This window comes from Desmodus rotundus, chromosome 5, assembly GCF_022682495.2.
Source record: "Desmodus rotundus isolate HL8 chromosome 5, HLdesRot8A.1, whole genome shotgun sequence".
Taxonomy (NCBI): Eukaryota; Metazoa; Chordata; class Mammalia; order Chiroptera; family Phyllostomidae; genus Desmodus; species Desmodus rotundus.
In genome coordinates this window covers 37,592,033-37,608,871 of record NC_071391.1, presented here as the reverse complement: position 1 = coordinate 37,608,871, position 16,839 = coordinate 37,592,033, and the positions used below count along the sequence as shown (strand labels likewise).

Below are 16,839 nucleotides of genomic sequence, written 5' to 3'. Positions count from 1 at the left end.
GCCAAAAGATTTCCCTTGATGGAACAAAAGAAACAAGATACTTAACAAGATACATAGAAAGTCTTGAACTAGTTTAAACAAAATATCAGTTGCATAAACAGAACATAAAGCCATTTGTCAGACTTAACCACCCCTGGGGTGAAAAGACCACATTCGGTTGCAAGCTAGTTACAATCCAGTGCAGACAAGGCTGCGAAAAAGACTTCTGCAATCCCAGGGCACAGGGTAAAGGTACAAGAGAGCTCTCCACTCTGGGCTACTGATATTCTGATTCTTCATTTTCCTTAAGATGTATCCCAGAAAGTTACAGGGCAAGCAGACCGGGGCAGCCCTTTTATGACAAAATGATAAATAACTTGGAGGTGCTGCCTCTGAACAAAAGAACACTTCTGTGGATTGTGAGACCTGTCTTCAAATGTCTCAATGTCTTTCATGTAAAATTGTGTTTCCTGTGTTCCTCTAGAGGGCAAAACTGAACTCAGTCGCTAGCAGCCAGCTCATCAGATTCCAATAGAAAGAAGTTTTCAATACTTAAGAGTACAGTGCCCTGCAGTGAGCTTCTGAAACAGCCAGGAATCCCACCCTCAATGGAAGGAGTGGGAGGCTGCAGGCTAGGGAGATGCAGGGAATTCCTGCATGTCTCCATGGGGAACAGATGACCCCTAAGGGCTCCTCCATGACACGTGTTATATTATTTGAGTTATGACCATTACCCTTTATTTAAGCTTATACCATGTACCAGAGCTGGATTAAGTTCTATGTGGGGACAGTCCCACTGCATCTTCAGACCGGAGGAGGAGACCGAGGTTCGGGGAGGCTATGTTAAGTGCTAAAGCCCACATAGTGGTAGGTGGAAGAATGGAAGTTGGATCCCAGGTCTCAGTTCAAAATACATGCTCATACCTTCTATGTTATATATGATTCCTAGTCTATATACTTCATTCCTCTGCTCATCAGCTAATGCCCTGGAATGCCTTGTTCTTGACCTCCTTCTCTCCCTGGAAAACTCTTTATTCATCCACTTAGCCATAGCTCACCTGCTGTCTCCTCTGTGGGGTGGTCTCCCACTTCCTCCAACACCAGATCGGTTGCTTCTCTTCTGTGTTGCATGGCGAGGGGCGTGCCATATTCTATTCGGCCGTGTAGTGTTGGTTTCACCCCCTGGACTGCAAGTTCCCAATTTCCCGAAGAGCTGGAATCAATGCTTATTTACCCCTGCCCCTCAGCACCACAGACAATGCTTAGGAGAGGTTGGTACTCGACACGTTTATAAGTTTGTTCATGCATTCGTTCATTTATTAAGTCAGTCAAGAAACTTAAGAATAACATCTTATTTCCCTGTCCTCTCTCCCCCTCTAATCCTTCCTGTGTAGAACTTCACATATCACTCTCCTATCCAGCCACCTTTAGTGTCCCTTTGTGTTCAATAGAACAGAGTACATGAGCCTTCGCATGATGCTCAGGAGCGTCTGTGATGAGCCCATCACACACTCCCCAGGCGTATCTCCACCCCTCCACGCCGCCTCAGCCCTTCCCAATCTCTGTCCCCGCCACCTTCTCCCATCCCCTCATCTCTGCTCATATTGTTCCCTCTTCCTGTAAAAGTCCTCTCCCATCCTCATTATTTCCTCTCAAAGCATTATCCATTTTTCAGCCTCCCAGTTCAAACATTGCCTTCTTGGGAAGCCCATCCTCATGCCCTGGCCTGGAAAACCCACTCTTCTCTTTACTCCCAGAGTCCATTCTTGCTGCTTTGGTGTGGTGGCAGTTTTCTACTGTTCTATTTTATTCTAGCTCTTTGTGCCCCTCTGATCCAAAAGATTATCGAGCAGTAAATACACCTTTTAGCTGGTACTATGCCTTACTGTCTCCACATTTCTTGTGATACATATCACTGTAGCCCAAGTACCTAAGGCAGTTCTCAACACCTATTTCATAAATAGGGGTTGTTGGATGAATGAATGAATTCACCAGAAGTTAAGATTTGCCTTGTAGCACCAGTTTGCACATTAACTCAGTATGTAATTTGGGGCATTGCATATAAATCTCTCTGAACCCCATTTTCCCTATCAATAAAAAGGTAGTCAAAGAGACAGGGAGAAAAGGGAACTCATTTTTATGGATGACTTGCTATATTATGTGCGAGGCAATGGGCTGGAGGCATTAGTTATCTTACGTGCCTATGAGGAGGAGAGAGGGAGGGAGCCAGGGGAGGGAGAGCTACACACGCAGTGGAAAGCAGGGGTTCAGGACAAGGCTCCCTTGAGTTCAAGCTCTGGCTCTGCCACTTACTTAATCTCTTAAACTTCTATTTCTTCAGCTGTCAAGTGGTGATAATGAGGGCGATATTTTCTACCGGTGAGTTTGTCGTGAGGATTAAATGAGATGCTGCATGTAAGGCACATGGACTGGCACACAGGAGTTGTATAATAAACAGCAGCTCATTTTTATTATTATTATTATATTACCTGTATATCTTACTGTTCAGTTTAACCAGTGAAGAAGCAGAGACTCCAAAAGTCTTGCCCAAAGGCACACATATTTTCTGTCTGCATTGTTTCCCGCTCCGCCTACTGGACCCTCCAGTATGAACCCTTCTGGAATGCCCATGAGCTTTGCCATACAGCCTGTGTTCTCATTTCAGGGTGAAATTCTAGAAAGCCATCTCCATGTCGCTGCTTCTCAAATAGGCCCAGATTTTAACATTTTGGTATCCAGACATTTAGCATCTAATATTGACCATCTAAAAGCAGTGTCTATTTTCTCAGGGTTATTCTCCTGTTTAATAAAGATCATAGTCTAAGTTGTAAGAATATATGGATATAACTGTCTCCTTATGAGTCTGAAAGCTAGTAACATCCCCCCTTATCATTTGCCTTTTCATTTGCAAAAAATCTAAATGACACTCACTATTCCTTTATGACCAAACGAGCTTCCCTGCCCCACACAGGAAGCCACACCCTACCTGGGCACTCAGTGGGCATTTGATTCTGGAGGAGAACAAGGAGGAGAGGGCAATAGTAACTGGCAGGGTTATTAGGGCCTTCTTGGGTGAAGGATGCACAAACATATAGAAGTTTTGCTGAGAACATACAAATAGACAGGAGAAGGGTCCTTTGTGGCAGGACATGACCAAGGGGGTATGACCTTGGAACTGAAGTATCCATGCCCTAAATGTCAAAGAGGACCTCCTTTAGAGCATTCACAGGTGGGTTTTATTTGCCAAGTCCCTGACCTTGAGGCATCAACAGGCCATCAGGGAGCTGCTGCCTGCTGAGCCCTTTCTGCTACAAACATGGTCTGTTAAAGCAGCTCCAAAGCAGTTTGATCATGTGGAGAGAAACGCCAATCTAACCCATTTGTCACTGATTTCTTAAGCAGATTCAGGCACACAGGATGAAGCACAGCTTTTGCAGGAATGGTTTAAGCTGGTTCTGGAGAAGAATAAATTAATGCGATATGAGTCGGAGCTCCTGATCATGTAAGTAAGGCAACACAGATAACAGTGAGTCCGAAACGCAAAGTGGGGCGGCAGTGGGGTGGCTCACCCTCCTAGGTTGCAGTCCCCGGATTTTTTCATCTTGTGCATACAGAATTGTGATTGAGGCAAATTGATATTTGATGTCTTGCATATCATGCTGGCATTAGTGCAGAGAATCTTCAGTCGTCTATTCTCTCTGTGAAGTCCTATAACTAAAATAAATTTCAGGTAATGGGTCTGGAGCTGGAGGGCATTTGGAAAAAGTATTTTCAATCCATGCCTGTCGCCTAGACCAAGGGACCCACCTGCAATCACACAGCTGCAATGGAGAAGCACGTCTCTGGCCTCTGAACATGAACCACGGGAAAGGCTGTGTGAGAGCTGCCTGGGCACTTCCTTGTGGCATTAACGGACTGAAGGACAGATCTGTCTGGCTGTCCTCTCCGAATGGGGGGTTGCAGCCTGGTTTGGAGATCAGAAAGTGGACGTGGAGCTCAACACACTCTGACCAAGTTGAAGGTCACTATACCTGTCACCATTCTGGAGAGAAAGAAACATTTAATATAAAGCAATTAAGTGTCACAAGTTGCACCGGGTGCTTTCACTTATGCTGTCTCATTTTATTTCACCCCAATCCTGAGAGGTAATTTTGTGGGGTTGGGGGAGATCTGTGAAGACGTCTAATGAATTCTATTCCTCTCCCCTGGATGGGTGCTGAACTAGGTGAGAAATAAGACCAAGTCAATAGATGGAACATCTAAAGATCACCTTTATTACTGATAATGGCTTTTCTAAATATGAGAGCCCAGGTGAGCTTGCTATCTGTATTACCATCCTAGGGCCGGAGTAATAAATCACCACAAACTGCGTGCTTTACAACAACAGAAATTTCTTCTCTCCCTGTTCTGGAAGAGGGAAGTCTGAATCAAGACGTTAGGAGGGCCACGCTCCCTCCGCATTTCCAGCCCCTGGTGGCTCCAGGCATCCCTGGGCTTGTGGCTGCCTCACTCCACCTCTGCCTTGGGCTTTGCATGGCCTCCGTGTGTCTGTGTCTCCTCTTCTCTCTTTTGTAAGGATGCTTGTTGTAGAGTTCACTGGGATCCAGAATGTCCTTACCTCAAGGTCCTTAACTTAATTATATCTAGTACATCTGCAAAGACCTTTTTTCAAGTAAGTTCACATTTACAGGTTCCAGAGGTTTGGAGGTGGACATTTCTTTTGGGGTCACCATTCAACCCACGACACTAACCAAACTCCGGAATTAGACATACTTACACAAAATGTAATGGGCCACTTACTTCTTACAGGCAAAGCATTTACACTAGACCAGTGGGTCTCAACTGGGAATGATCTTGCCTCCCCAGGGAATATTTGGCCATGTCCAGAGGCATTTTTGGTTGTCACAACAAAGATGTGCTACTCGTATTTAGCAAGTAGAGGCCATCAGTGCTATTAAACATTCTACAATGCACAGGACACCCCGCTCGCCAGCAACTAAGCATTATCCGGCCCAAAGTGTCAATAGTGTTAAGATTGAGGAGCCTTGCCCTAGGCCTATGGCAGGGCTCAGTGTGGTCAAGGACATGTTTGCTGCAGGCAGGCTGATCGCAGCCGAGAAGAGGTGCAAGCTGAGTTTACTTAGTCTAGTCTTTCCAAATTTACCCACCTTGGGGAGAGGGTAAGAGGGGGCACTGGGGAGGAGGCCAGGAGTTACACTCATTGAGCTCCACTAACATGGAAGAAAATTCTAGGAATGGGGAAGACGGCTCATTTGTAGTCCTTGTTTCTCCTATCACTATGTTTTAAGTTGATGCACATACTGAGTCTCACAGACTAAGTAATTTGCTCATGGAGACCTGACTCCAAAACCCTTTCTACACAACCACACCATCTGCCTGGGGGTCAGGCCTGAATTATAAAGTTCATTCAACAAAAACGTATGCAGCGTGTTATATTCTAGGTGCCAGGCACTGGGCTGGGTACTGTGGAAATAAAGATGAAAGAGGCCCCAGACCCTACCTTCTAGGTTCTCATGGTTTCAGGGGAGGCAGGCATGCAAACACATAGCGCAATAGTGATGAGAAAATACGGCAAGGGTTCCATGGAGGTTTGTACAAGGAGCAGTCTGCATAGGGTCCACCTGGGAGAGTCACAGGGGCACTGGCTGCTGCCACTGCCGCTCAGTGATGGGGGCTTCCTGTTAGCGCACTGCAGGGGGAACTTTCTCTCCTCAAAGTGGCCGAAGAGAAGCTTGGGCATGTGAGCTTGATGAAGGCAGGCAGGAGCTTTGTTAAAGGGTAGGTTTTAGTTTGGAGATTGACCTGGAGAAACAAGAGAAATGTCCATCTGGGTTCTCTGGGAAGCAGATGCCAAGACAGAGTTGAAGTATAAGAGAGGTGTTGGGGAAATGCCGGTGAAGGATGACGGGAAAGACAGCAGGAGTAAGAGGGAAGGCTTCACGCCTCACTGCAGTCCTGAGACCTGTGAAAGGAGCGGGGAAGGACTGAGAACTGGGCAGGAGGAGCCTTAGCAGCACAGCGCTGAGAAAGCATCAGCGAGGCCAGGGGCACACCAGAGCGAAGATTGCCCATCAGGGGAGTTCAGAGTTGGGCAGAATGGCCCAGCTCTAGTACTGCCATTGTCTGGGACCTGCAGGGTTGGGGACAGTGTGGCCTAAGCATGACATTGAATAGCTTCTGCAGCAGCAGTCAGCTCATTACGCTCCTCCCAGAAAATTCTCTCTTCAGGGCAGATCTGAGAGGCTCAACTCTAGTGGCTACCACGTTGGCCCAACAGAAGTTCAGTGTCAATAACAAAAGGTAGAACATTAAACAAGGCAGGAACCTTTGCCCAAGTAGTAGAAGTAGTAAAAATAATGAGAGCAACAATAGGGTTTGGCGAAGTGACCCCGACTCTATAGCAGACACACATGTAAGCTGCAACCGGTCGGGGGCACCACATCGAGCACGGGGGCACAGCCTCAGGCTCACCTCTTCAACATCTCTGTAGCACTGAACACCCTTCACCTCTCTCTTGTCTCTAAAAGAATACTGCTCTTGGTCTCCGTGACACTGCATTTCTTGTTTTATCCTTGCAATGTCTCACATGCTTCTTCCCTGCCTCCACCTCTTTTGTTTGGCTTCTAAATGTAGGCATTCCAAAACTTTTATCTTAAAACCTTTCCTTTTCTGGAGTCTCCCTTTTAGGGGTATCATGACTTCTGCCACCACCTCTGACCCTTGCCACCTCTGTTTGTGGTCCTCACTTCTCCCAAGAACTCCAGAGTTGCATTCCTAAAGGTTTGGGGAAGCTCCCCATGGCCTAGCACGTAGGGAGCTTACACACACTCTGTGATATACATGGGATATTCCCAAGGCATTCAAAGGTCAAGTTCCAAACTGACCTTCACTAACTTCATTTCTTGATTCTGCTGTTCTCCGTGGAGACACTGAGTGCCCAGCAATCTAGCTTGACTTGTACAAAGCATCCCTGACTCTTCTTTCCCCAGCTCCTATAATCAGATAGTTGTCTAAGTTTATTGCTTCCATCTGGACAAAACATCTCGCTCCTGTTCCTGCTTTCTTGTTTTCTTGTCCACCACAATCAGAGATTTGAGAGCGGTTCGAGGTGATACTTGAAGTCATGTTGCCCCCCAAATAGAGAAGAGTTTCAGCCTGTCATTGCTTCCCCACCCCCTGGATTATTCTAGTCATTTCTTTATGATCCTTCACTAAAAGGTTAGCGTGAATGGCCTTCCCAAAACCTGCTGGGGGCACATCTGAACCTTCCGCTGCACCCCATCATCTCCTGAGTTCAGCATCTCTCAGCAACCCTTCTCGGCACCGTCAATGACTCCTGCAGCAGCAAAACTTTCAGTTTAGAGATATTCCAGTTTTAATAAGGAAAAAAGAATGCAGTAGCTTCTGTCAGTGGGCTTAGTTGTCAATGTGTCTACACAGATGTCTAGTATGTTAAGGTTTGAGTGCTTTCTCATCCCTAGGGCTCAAGAACTGGAATTAGAAGATCATCAAAGCAGACTGCAGCAGAAATTAAGAGAGAAAATGCTCAAGGAGGGTGAGTATGGTGATACGTTTTGGGTCTTCGTTAAAGACATTTCCCCCCAGAAAGACACCCGAGCAGGGCACGCTGCAGATTGCACAGCGGTGTGCCCCTCCTGCCTGGGAGTCAGAGGCGGGCACGAAGCTAGTGTTCCCTCTGCCCACCGCCACCAACACAGCAGATCCCTATTTAGCTTCATTCACTTGGGCTATGGGAGTGGTGCTTGGCTCCATCCCAAGTGTGAACGGAACACAGAGTCATTTATCCACGCATTCATTCACTTATCCATTCACTCCTTTAACAAGCATTTGTGGAGAATCCAGCGTGTTCTTGGCATATGGAGAAGACCCATTGTTCCCTGTGGTCTCACCACGGGGACCAGCACCCAGTGCAGTAATCGTGGTGCAGTGAGATGAGGGCCGTGACGCGGGTGCTTGGGGACACAGAGGAGATGCTAAAGGGAACATCCGTCCCAGCACGGGCTGGGCCCGGGCATTGACGTGAGAAAAGTTTTTTCACCATGAAGGACAGAGAGTTGAAATAAGCTCAGCTGACACGATGCACTGATTTATACAGCCATCGGCTCTAGCCAGCAAGGCACAGTCACTCTGTTTTGCACCTGTGTGTTTATGGGGGCAGACCCGTGCATGGCTGTCTTACATTAAGACCTAGGTCTAGTCCTGGCTGGGGTGGCTTAGTTGGTTGGAGTGTTGTCCCATAAACCAAAAGGTTAGGTGTTCGATTCTTGACCAGGGCACATACATAGGTTGTGGGTTCAATTCCCGGTTGGGGCGTGTATGGGAGACAGCCAATTGATGTGTCTCTCTCACATCGATGTTTCTTGCTCTCTCCCCCTTCCTCTCTCCTTAAGAATCAATAAACACATTTCTAAAAATTAAAAAAAGACCTAGATCTAAAAAAACAAGTCAAATAATTTATTTATACCTCATGGACAGAACATGGTACCCAGCTATGGTGTTGCCTGCCACAGGGTAAGCACTTAGTAACTATTAGACATCATCATCATGAGTATTTTTATTTAGGTATTCCCCCCCATTTTACAGATTAGAAAACTGAGTCTGAGAACTTCACAAGCATGCTCAAGGTAAATCATAGGGCTCAGATTAAAGAACAAATTACCAGAGACAGGTTCTCCTGTTAGTAATGATTTGTAGACTGTTTCTTTATCATAACAGAATTCTATTTCTAACAAACTCATGTAGAGCTGTACTATACAGTTGGAAGGGGTTCAACAAACTGAAATTAAGGCAGGAATTTAATTTTTTTCTGTGTTGATTATCAAATAAGGAGCACCCAAACTGGAATCCACCTAAATTAACCAATCATAGTAGAGAACTAATGTCCGATTTATACATCTGATAACAATTTTAATTTCCTGTTTCAGGGTGCAAAAATAAATACCACCAAAGACTTTATTAGCCAACCTTCAATTCTTTTTATACAAAAATTGTTACTAAGGAGTGATGGTCATACCTTTTCTCCTCTCAGGTGTATAAAAAACACGCAGCTTCTTCATTTTGTCTGTACCGAAGCTCGTCTTCCACAAGAGCTTCATCCCACTAATTAACAACAACAACTACAAGAACTTCATACATCCTTCTCCGGCAAACTTAGTCTGATGCAATATTTTAAACAGTCCCTGTAGGAAATGCTCAGTCTCTTTGGAATGAAAATGTTCAATCTTGCAGATGGCCACCCCTTCCTTCTGCTTTTCTCCCTAAGGTGACTGCCAGGGGAGAGGCCTGTTTGTATGATTTCCTGGCATTGGGAATCTGCGTGGGTTGTGCTGAGTCATTGAGTCCGTTCACAGCTATCTCTGTCATCCTCCCCCTACCCCCGCCATCCCGCTAACTCTTCTGGCATTTGCAGCTAAGGTGTGCGGCTGGTATAACCCACAGCCTGCTATTCTCTCGGTGTGCTTGGAGCCTGGCGGCGTTCCCTGGCTCACTGGCCTCTCCTCAGTAGTTATCTTGGCCAGACTTGGGGGAACTGTCCTCCACTTACCTTGGCCAGACAGTTCCCCATCCAGTCTCCACTGCAGGGCTACCTCACTCCTCATCGGCAGGGAGCCCCAGGGGGCGCGCTGGCCAGCTTCCTTTGGCTGCTCTGGGGAAAGTGAACCCTTGTAGGCTCCACCCATGCCACACACAGCTGATCAAGATCTGGGGAGTCACACTCACACCCTACTTGTCCTCCCAACCACCAAGTACTTCCCCTCCCAGCTGGCTTCTTCCCAGAGTTCCAAGCAAGAGTCAAGGCAAGAATTCTTGGGCCCCCGGCATTCTTAGCAAATAATAAGACATTTCCTGCCCCCTTGGGGGCTTCTAAGGCCCATAATGGAGAGGCTGGAATACAGAGAGGGCTCTCGTGTGCTGCAAAGGGAATGGTGCTTCTTTATTTCTCTGTTGTCATATGTGCCTTCATGCTGACCCTGCCTCAGAACCCAGCCTGATGAGAGAGACAGTGGCCCCTTCTCCACTCTGGCATGGGCTCTCTGACTAGTCCCCTTATGTTTAATGGAAGGGGCTAAAGGAACTTATGAAGTCCTGTCCCAAGGCAATAATCTGGCTGACAAGACTTAAATTTGGCTTTAAAATCCTATTTCAAATGTCAGAAAGTCATCACTGCAGTACCTGTTTCTTATTCTTTCCCTTGCTTTTGTAACAGTCTCATCTCCCCCAGGCAATCGGCTGTCTCTGGCTATTTAAGAAGAAGGTCACATACTCCAAAAGGCTAAAAGGAAAAGCACTCATAGTTTGGAAACATCCTCCTATTGTCCAGCTGCAGCCTCACTTTGCTTCTGCCCCAAAGGGCTACAATTTGTCATTAACTACAAATTGAAAAAGGATTCTGGTCATTGACATACTAGCCAGAGATGCAGTTTACTTAGAAACTCTTCTTGCTGTAGCGCAGATATGTTTAGAGAAAACAGACTTTCTGTTGTTTGTGGGATTTTTTTTTTTTTTCCAGAAGAGGGGAAGTTGGAGACCTTGGTAGGGCTTGGCTGGTATTAACTTCTTTTTCTCACAAAGGCGTTCTCTCCTGTCACTTTATATATATTCTCAAGATGGAAAGTGAGCTGACTGCAGCACAAAGCATTCCCCGTTCTAATCTGTGGCTTTGCGAGCAGTTCCCTGGTGTTCAATTCATTTCCTTGTTTTCTCCATGGAAATTAAAGGGCAGAACAAGTCCAGAACAATCAAGAATGCAGAGGCCCAGAGCTCTCCCAGGACCAAATCTTACCTGAGGTCCAATGTTTTCTTTTTCTTTCTTTAGAGAGCCAGAAAGATGAGAATGATCTAAACGAGGAGCAAGAAATATTCACAGAGATGATGCACGTGATTGAGCAGAGGGACAAACTCGTGGACTCCTTAGAGGAACAACGCATAAAAGAGAAGGCTGAAGACCAGCACTTTGAAAGCTTCATATTCTCCAGGGGCTGTCAGCTGAGCAGGACGTGAGCAGGGGCCCTGTCCCTCCAAGCCAGCCAAGGACCGGATCTGGCCATCCCACAGCACACACTCCTGTTTCCTTTTGCAGGATTTGTCATACCTGCGACTTAAGTTATACCACACTGCAATATGTTTTTAAAAATTGAAATTCTCTTGTATGTGCTACAGCTGTCCCAGATGCTTCTAGAGATAATAATGAAGAAAATACAAAGACGCTTTTGAAACTGGCAGTCAACTTCAGCGGGTCTCTCTGATTGGAGGTGACCTTGGCAGATGACCAGCATTGCTTTCCCTAGAAATTGACACAGAGATTGACTTTCCTCCTGCTTTTTATCATTTCTCAGCCCAGTTCATTGAGTTACACATCTTAAGATTTTTAAGAAGCTGCCTTTTCATTAATATATCCACATTTGCCCTTTTTATTTTTTTGCATGGGTGACTGGTTTCCAAATGTCAGAAGGAAGCAGCAGCAGTTTAAAGATTAGGTTAATACTTAAATTGTGTTTCCAGAGAAAGAGGAGAAACCTTGAGATTACTGATTACATAAAGCAAATAACTCACATAGCAGGTGTTAATTCAATCCAGGGTGAATTTAATTTACCAGGTGTATTTATAAGCCTTAATATAATATACATAAGCAATGAGAGTTTAATAGAACATTTGAGCCTTAATTTTATTAAAAAACGAAAGAGAGAAAGGAAATAAAACTTTAACTTTATACCAGCAGAATCATTAGTTTTCACCAAGTACTGTTGGCTTAGAAAAGCTTTTTATTCTCTGAGTACTGTCCTTATGGCCCCTGGAACATACTGGAAAACGTTTTTTTAGAAAATGAATAATTTTTAAATAACTGTTGGAAATGGCACACAGGGAAACTCTTCCATTTGTTGGTAAAAAACGGGTGAGGTTGGTGCTGCTTGGTACTGCTGTCGAAATGAACACATGAGTGATCCCAGGGAAGCACTGTGTCCCGGTGGTGGTCTTCTTAGGCCCGGCGCAGAGGTGACTGTGAGACTGCAGGGATTGCCCGGGAGCCCCACGGGACAAGGACAAAACCACTTCTGACTTCAGGGTGAAGCTGAGTGCAGTGACCCCATTTATCAAATCCCAAACTGGGTCTTGGATCTTTTTCAATGACATTTTCAACGTACAGGAAAGCTGGGAGATGGATGTGGTGCACTGATGTGGAATTCCTGGGATGTTTTGATAGTTCACATGGAACCAAGGAAAAGATTTCAAGTGGGAATCTGTTGTCATAAAGCATTTGATAGTTTTCCCTTCATGGGATTCTTTGAAGATTCCGGCTGTTGTTGATGAGAGACAGACCGAAGAACCCTTTGCTGCTGTATGTTTGGCCTCCCTCATTTCTCCAAGTGCTTACATGTGTCATTGGACGTAAGGCGCTTTGTCAAAGCTGGTTCTGACTGAAGTCCTGACTTCCCTCAGTATAAGTGACCCACGAACCGCTTCTGTCCCAGGTGTTGTCTGTGTTCCCCAACGTGGCCCGCTGATAAGCCAGAAATCAGAAGTATAACTGGATTTCCCGAGTCAGCCAGTGTTTTGGGTCATATTAAAATGCAATCTTACCATGGTGTGTCAAGTTGCTAAGGATGTAGGTTTTTTTCCTTTCCTTCCTTCCTTCCTTCCTTCCTTCCTCTCTCTCTCTCTTTCTTTCTTTTCCTTCCTTCCTTCCTCCCTCCCTCCCTTCCTTCCTTCCTTTTTCTTTCTGTTTTTTTTAAGAATCAAGTCGTTTAGTGCCTGAATTCTGTTATTAAGAGATATGTATTGGCATCTATCTATCTATCTGTCTATCAAAACTATGTCACTTATGGCTATTTATCTATTTTTATTTATTTGGTATAAATCACTAATATGGTTTCCTCATAATTCTGGTTTCCCTGTGTTATAATGTGGAAAAGACCTATTATCACTAAGATGTTGGTATATACGCGATTTACCATACAAATAACTCAGATGTTGATGACAGTGAGTTGTATGGTATTAAATATTTATGGAGATAGACTAATATTTTCAGCCATCAAGCATTTGGAGGTGAGACTATGGGTGTGCAGGAATATTAACTCATTTTAAGAAGAGGCTATATAACTTCAGTTTTCATTCTAGAATGTGCAGAAATATTTAAGCCCGGTCTTTCCGGTCAGTTACATGAAAGTGCTTTATTGGATGCTTGCACACAGTTACCAGGTGATGCGCAAGTGTACGGGGTCCGGGCTGTTGCTGCACAAAGGAATTAATTGCCACTTATTTTAATTTGTTCTATTTCCATCTAAAAGAAGGATTCTCCCAAGGAGGCCCAGAAAGAAGGTAGTTCTTGGCCCTGGTATTCTGTTAACATATGAGAGAAGCAATTTGTTCCCTTTTTCTTTCAAAGACTATGGTGTGTGGTTTAAGACCATGTCTTATCTGGCCAAGTGAAAACATAAATCTCATACTTAATAGCCGTCTACTTACACTGGCTTTCGGTTTTACCAGTTCGTAAAAACTATTTCAATGATCATTTCCAAAAGGACACAAATATTGTGGCTGTTAAAGTATTTTAAATGGTTCCATTCCGTATTCACAACAGAGAATGTTCCTAGACCCTCGCATGTATAATAGTGTACATTTTGAAGACAGTTTCTTTGTATGCAACATGAGTAAGATTATGATGAAAACAGACACAGCCTTCGCTGTCCCTTAAAAGAACACTGGTGATCAAGGCTCAGCCATTTAGGACTTTGAATGAGACGTAAAACCCCCCTCAGGTCATATTTCATAGTCTCTCACAGCTTCTAAGTGAAACCAGAGGGCTCACGATGGTCTTAAGTTCAGAATTTTACATAAGTTGGACCAAGGGAACAGTTCTGAAGCTTGCTCTCCCAAACCATCCATTCATTTGTTTGTTTAATAAGCATTCTCCAAATACCCACGGGATTCTGCAGCCTTGCACTAGGTGCTGGATACAGAAATAATATTATTCCTCCACTTTGTCTACCAAAAAAAACCCCCACAAAAAACCCCAAAGATAAACAAGTACCATTCCCAAATAAATACAAAGATAAAGAACTGTTTTTATTATGAGCATCAACCTAGTCTACTCACATTTATCTTAAGCATAAAGACTAACTATTGTAGTTGTCCTTCGGCAAATAAAAACACAAATGAGTTCATGTTTCTAAACTGTAAAAAATATCAGGTTGCACCGTTTCATTTAAATCTTGATTTGACTGTGTTAGGCTGCTTGGCCCCAATCAATGCTGAGATGCAGCATGTTAATTGCAGCTGAGAAAGGAAGTGGCAGGTGTTTCCAACTCTGATGAGCTGCAACGAAATTGATGTTTTCTGCATTCTGGAGGCCAATGACAATTCAGCAAGGTCTGTCCTCCCAGGAAGCAGATTTACAGGCTTTTTCTTCCAAACTGAAAATGGCAGCCTGTCCGACCCAGGTGGTTGATCAGAGAGCCCCCTCAGCATGGCAGAGGTGGCAGGGGGTGACGTGGACTGCCGCAGGAACAGAGCGAGTGGCAGCCACTGGATGTGGTGAGCTCCAGTGCAGGAGTTTATTGTAATAAGAAGGTTCACGTGCGGAGGAGCGTGTACTATTTCACCTGCTGTTTATCTTCTAACCTCACTGCTGAGTAGCTCATAAAAGATTCATTTGCTCCCACAATTGGGTACTATTCATAGGGATTGAAATGGGTTACATGTGCACTGCTATAAATACTGAAATGAACCAAAAATAAATGGGTTTGTGTCTAAGGAATTGAAACATTTTCATGCGGGCTTGATCTGGCACCTCTGAGGCACCTCTGAGGGCAGCGTCCATTTCATTTCTTTCTTTTCCGTGAAGGGACCCAGGCAGAGCTTTAATTTTGCGTGGGAGACTGTGAGTTAACGTTGGCTGCTTTACTCCCACTGGGGCACCTGGAAGGACTTACCTGACCAGAAAATTGGATTCGAATGGAGGAGGAGTGAAGAAGGCTCACCTCAGGTGTATCCTCTCAACAAAGAAAGCTATTCTCAGAGCTGGGGAGGAGAGATGGGCTTAGCCTAGTTCCACCTCCTGCTTCTCTTACCTCCTTACCTGGGGTAGCCTGGTTTTGTATTTCATTCACTCAACAGGAATGCTCCGTTCTGCACAGAACTGGCCTCTTCCTTCAACGCACTCTTTAAGGACTGAGTTGTTTTGTTCTGAATCCCAGTGCGTGCAGATTCGTGAACTGTGGGAGCGTGATACACCAAATGGCCACATCAGGTTATCGAAGGGGTCGGTCATTTCACTCATTTCACACTACGTTCCCCCACTGTTTGAAAGCTTTTGTCTGCTGACAGAATGTTTGAAATGATTTATTTTTTTCCATTGAACATCCACCAAAAGTAAACATAACTGCAGATGAGAGCTCCTGTTTTGCAAGTGCTAACATGCCCAGGGAAAAGTGCCAAGGAAGGGCCAGCCACCTTTGATGGCGGCGCTGTGTCAGTTTCCTAGTGCCCCTGCTGGGGCTGGAGTGCCTTCCTCCTGCTCCCAGAGCTGCAGACTGTCGGCCTTTCACTGACCTATTAGCTGCGACTCACCATCCCTCAGCCTTTAGGGCGCACTTGGTAATTCCATCCTCACTCCGTCTCCCAGCTCATTTCTACAAATAAAAAAAGGAAAACCAATGCTGGTTTGGCTCCCGTGGGGAGCCCTCTGCCCCTGATGATGGTGACGAATCCTCTGAATTCAGCTTGCCTCCCCTGCCAGGTGCTGTCCTAAGCTCTGTACATACGTTATTCCTTTTAATCCTGAAAGCAGAATTCTGAAAGTCAACATTACCCCATTTTGAGATGACCAGGTCGAGACACTGAGGCTCAGGCGCTTACCTGGCCGTCCAGGTACACAGAAGTAAAACTGAGGCTGGCCCCAGATGTTGGCATCTAGAGCCTGGGCCCTCGGTCACCATGCTGTATGGCCTCCCTCTGTGTCCCCGCTTGGACTTGTGCCTTGTGCTTACCTGTTCCTTCCCTTCCTGTCCTAGATTGGTTCCCATTGTTGCCCTCCCCCAACATCCCAGTGCCGAGCCCTACTCAGGGGAAACCCATGAGCAGGAGCCGAAGCTGCCACTTCACGGTACTTTGTGCTACCTCCTGTCCTGCCTCACATGCTCAGAACAGGTAAATCACCCAACCTCTGCCAGCCCGCACAAAAATCCTTCAATAAACCTGGTACTCTAGGAAGGTGCACCCTATTTATCCAGAATGGCCTAGTGCCCCTGATACATTGCCGTGGACCCCCCGGACACTTTTCTTTTTGCCCCAAATGGAGAAGCACGGCATTACATAATCAAGTCTCCAGTCCCAAGGGTAGGGAACCAAGAACCCAAGGCCGAAGGGATGGGAAAGGAAGGACAGTGGGGGTGTGCTGGGGACGAGCTGAGCGTGAGGCAGCTTCTGCAGTCCCTTAGAGGTGGGGAGGAGGAGCAGGGAGGGTGGGGAGCAGGACAAGAATCACCGGAAACGGGAATGGCTCTCTTGGCCCTGCATGAAACAGATACTCTGATGCTGGGCCGCAGCTCCAAACACACCAGGGGCACATGAATCAGTTCCCTTCCCATCCCCAGAATGATAGAAAGTGTTTCCAGAAGAATTGGGGGGATGTGTGTATGTGTGGGGAGTAGTCCCAAACCTGTGAGTATGTGATTTGAAAAAACATCGATAGCTCAAGAAAAAAAATCAACTCATCAATCATTCTGAACACAGTAAACTGCACTAAAGAGTCAGTAGCTCAGGGCCTTTACTCAGGCTCTGCTGCAGCTCACTGGATGGCAGTGAGCAACTCCATTGTGC

The 16,839-nt window shown here is 45.6% G+C and overlaps 1 protein-coding gene across 11 annotated transcripts in view; it reads left to right on the top strand.

The window, feature by feature from the left end:
* Positions 1-16,178, top strand: part of MICAL2 (microtubule associated monooxygenase, calponin and LIM domain containing 2) — a 214,867-nt gene extending 198,689 nt beyond the window's left edge. For 4 of the 11 annotated variants that reach the window (XM_045194031.3, XM_045194032.3, XM_045194034.3 and 1 more), the window contains 3 exons: positions 3,379-3,481; positions 7,482-7,555; positions 10,838-16,084. In XM_045194031.3, the coding sequence (XP_045049966.2) occupies positions 3,379-3,481; positions 7,482-7,555; positions 10,838-11,022 (362 nt within the window). In that variant the 3' untranslated portion in view covers positions 11,023-16,084. Of the gene's footprint in view, positions 1-3,378; positions 3,482-7,481; positions 7,556-10,837 lie in introns of all 11 variants that reach the window. The other 7 variants (XM_045194036.3, XM_045194035.3, XM_045194037.3 and 4 more) reach the window with 5 other exon arrangements.
* Positions 16,179-16,839: the final 661 nt, after the last annotated feature.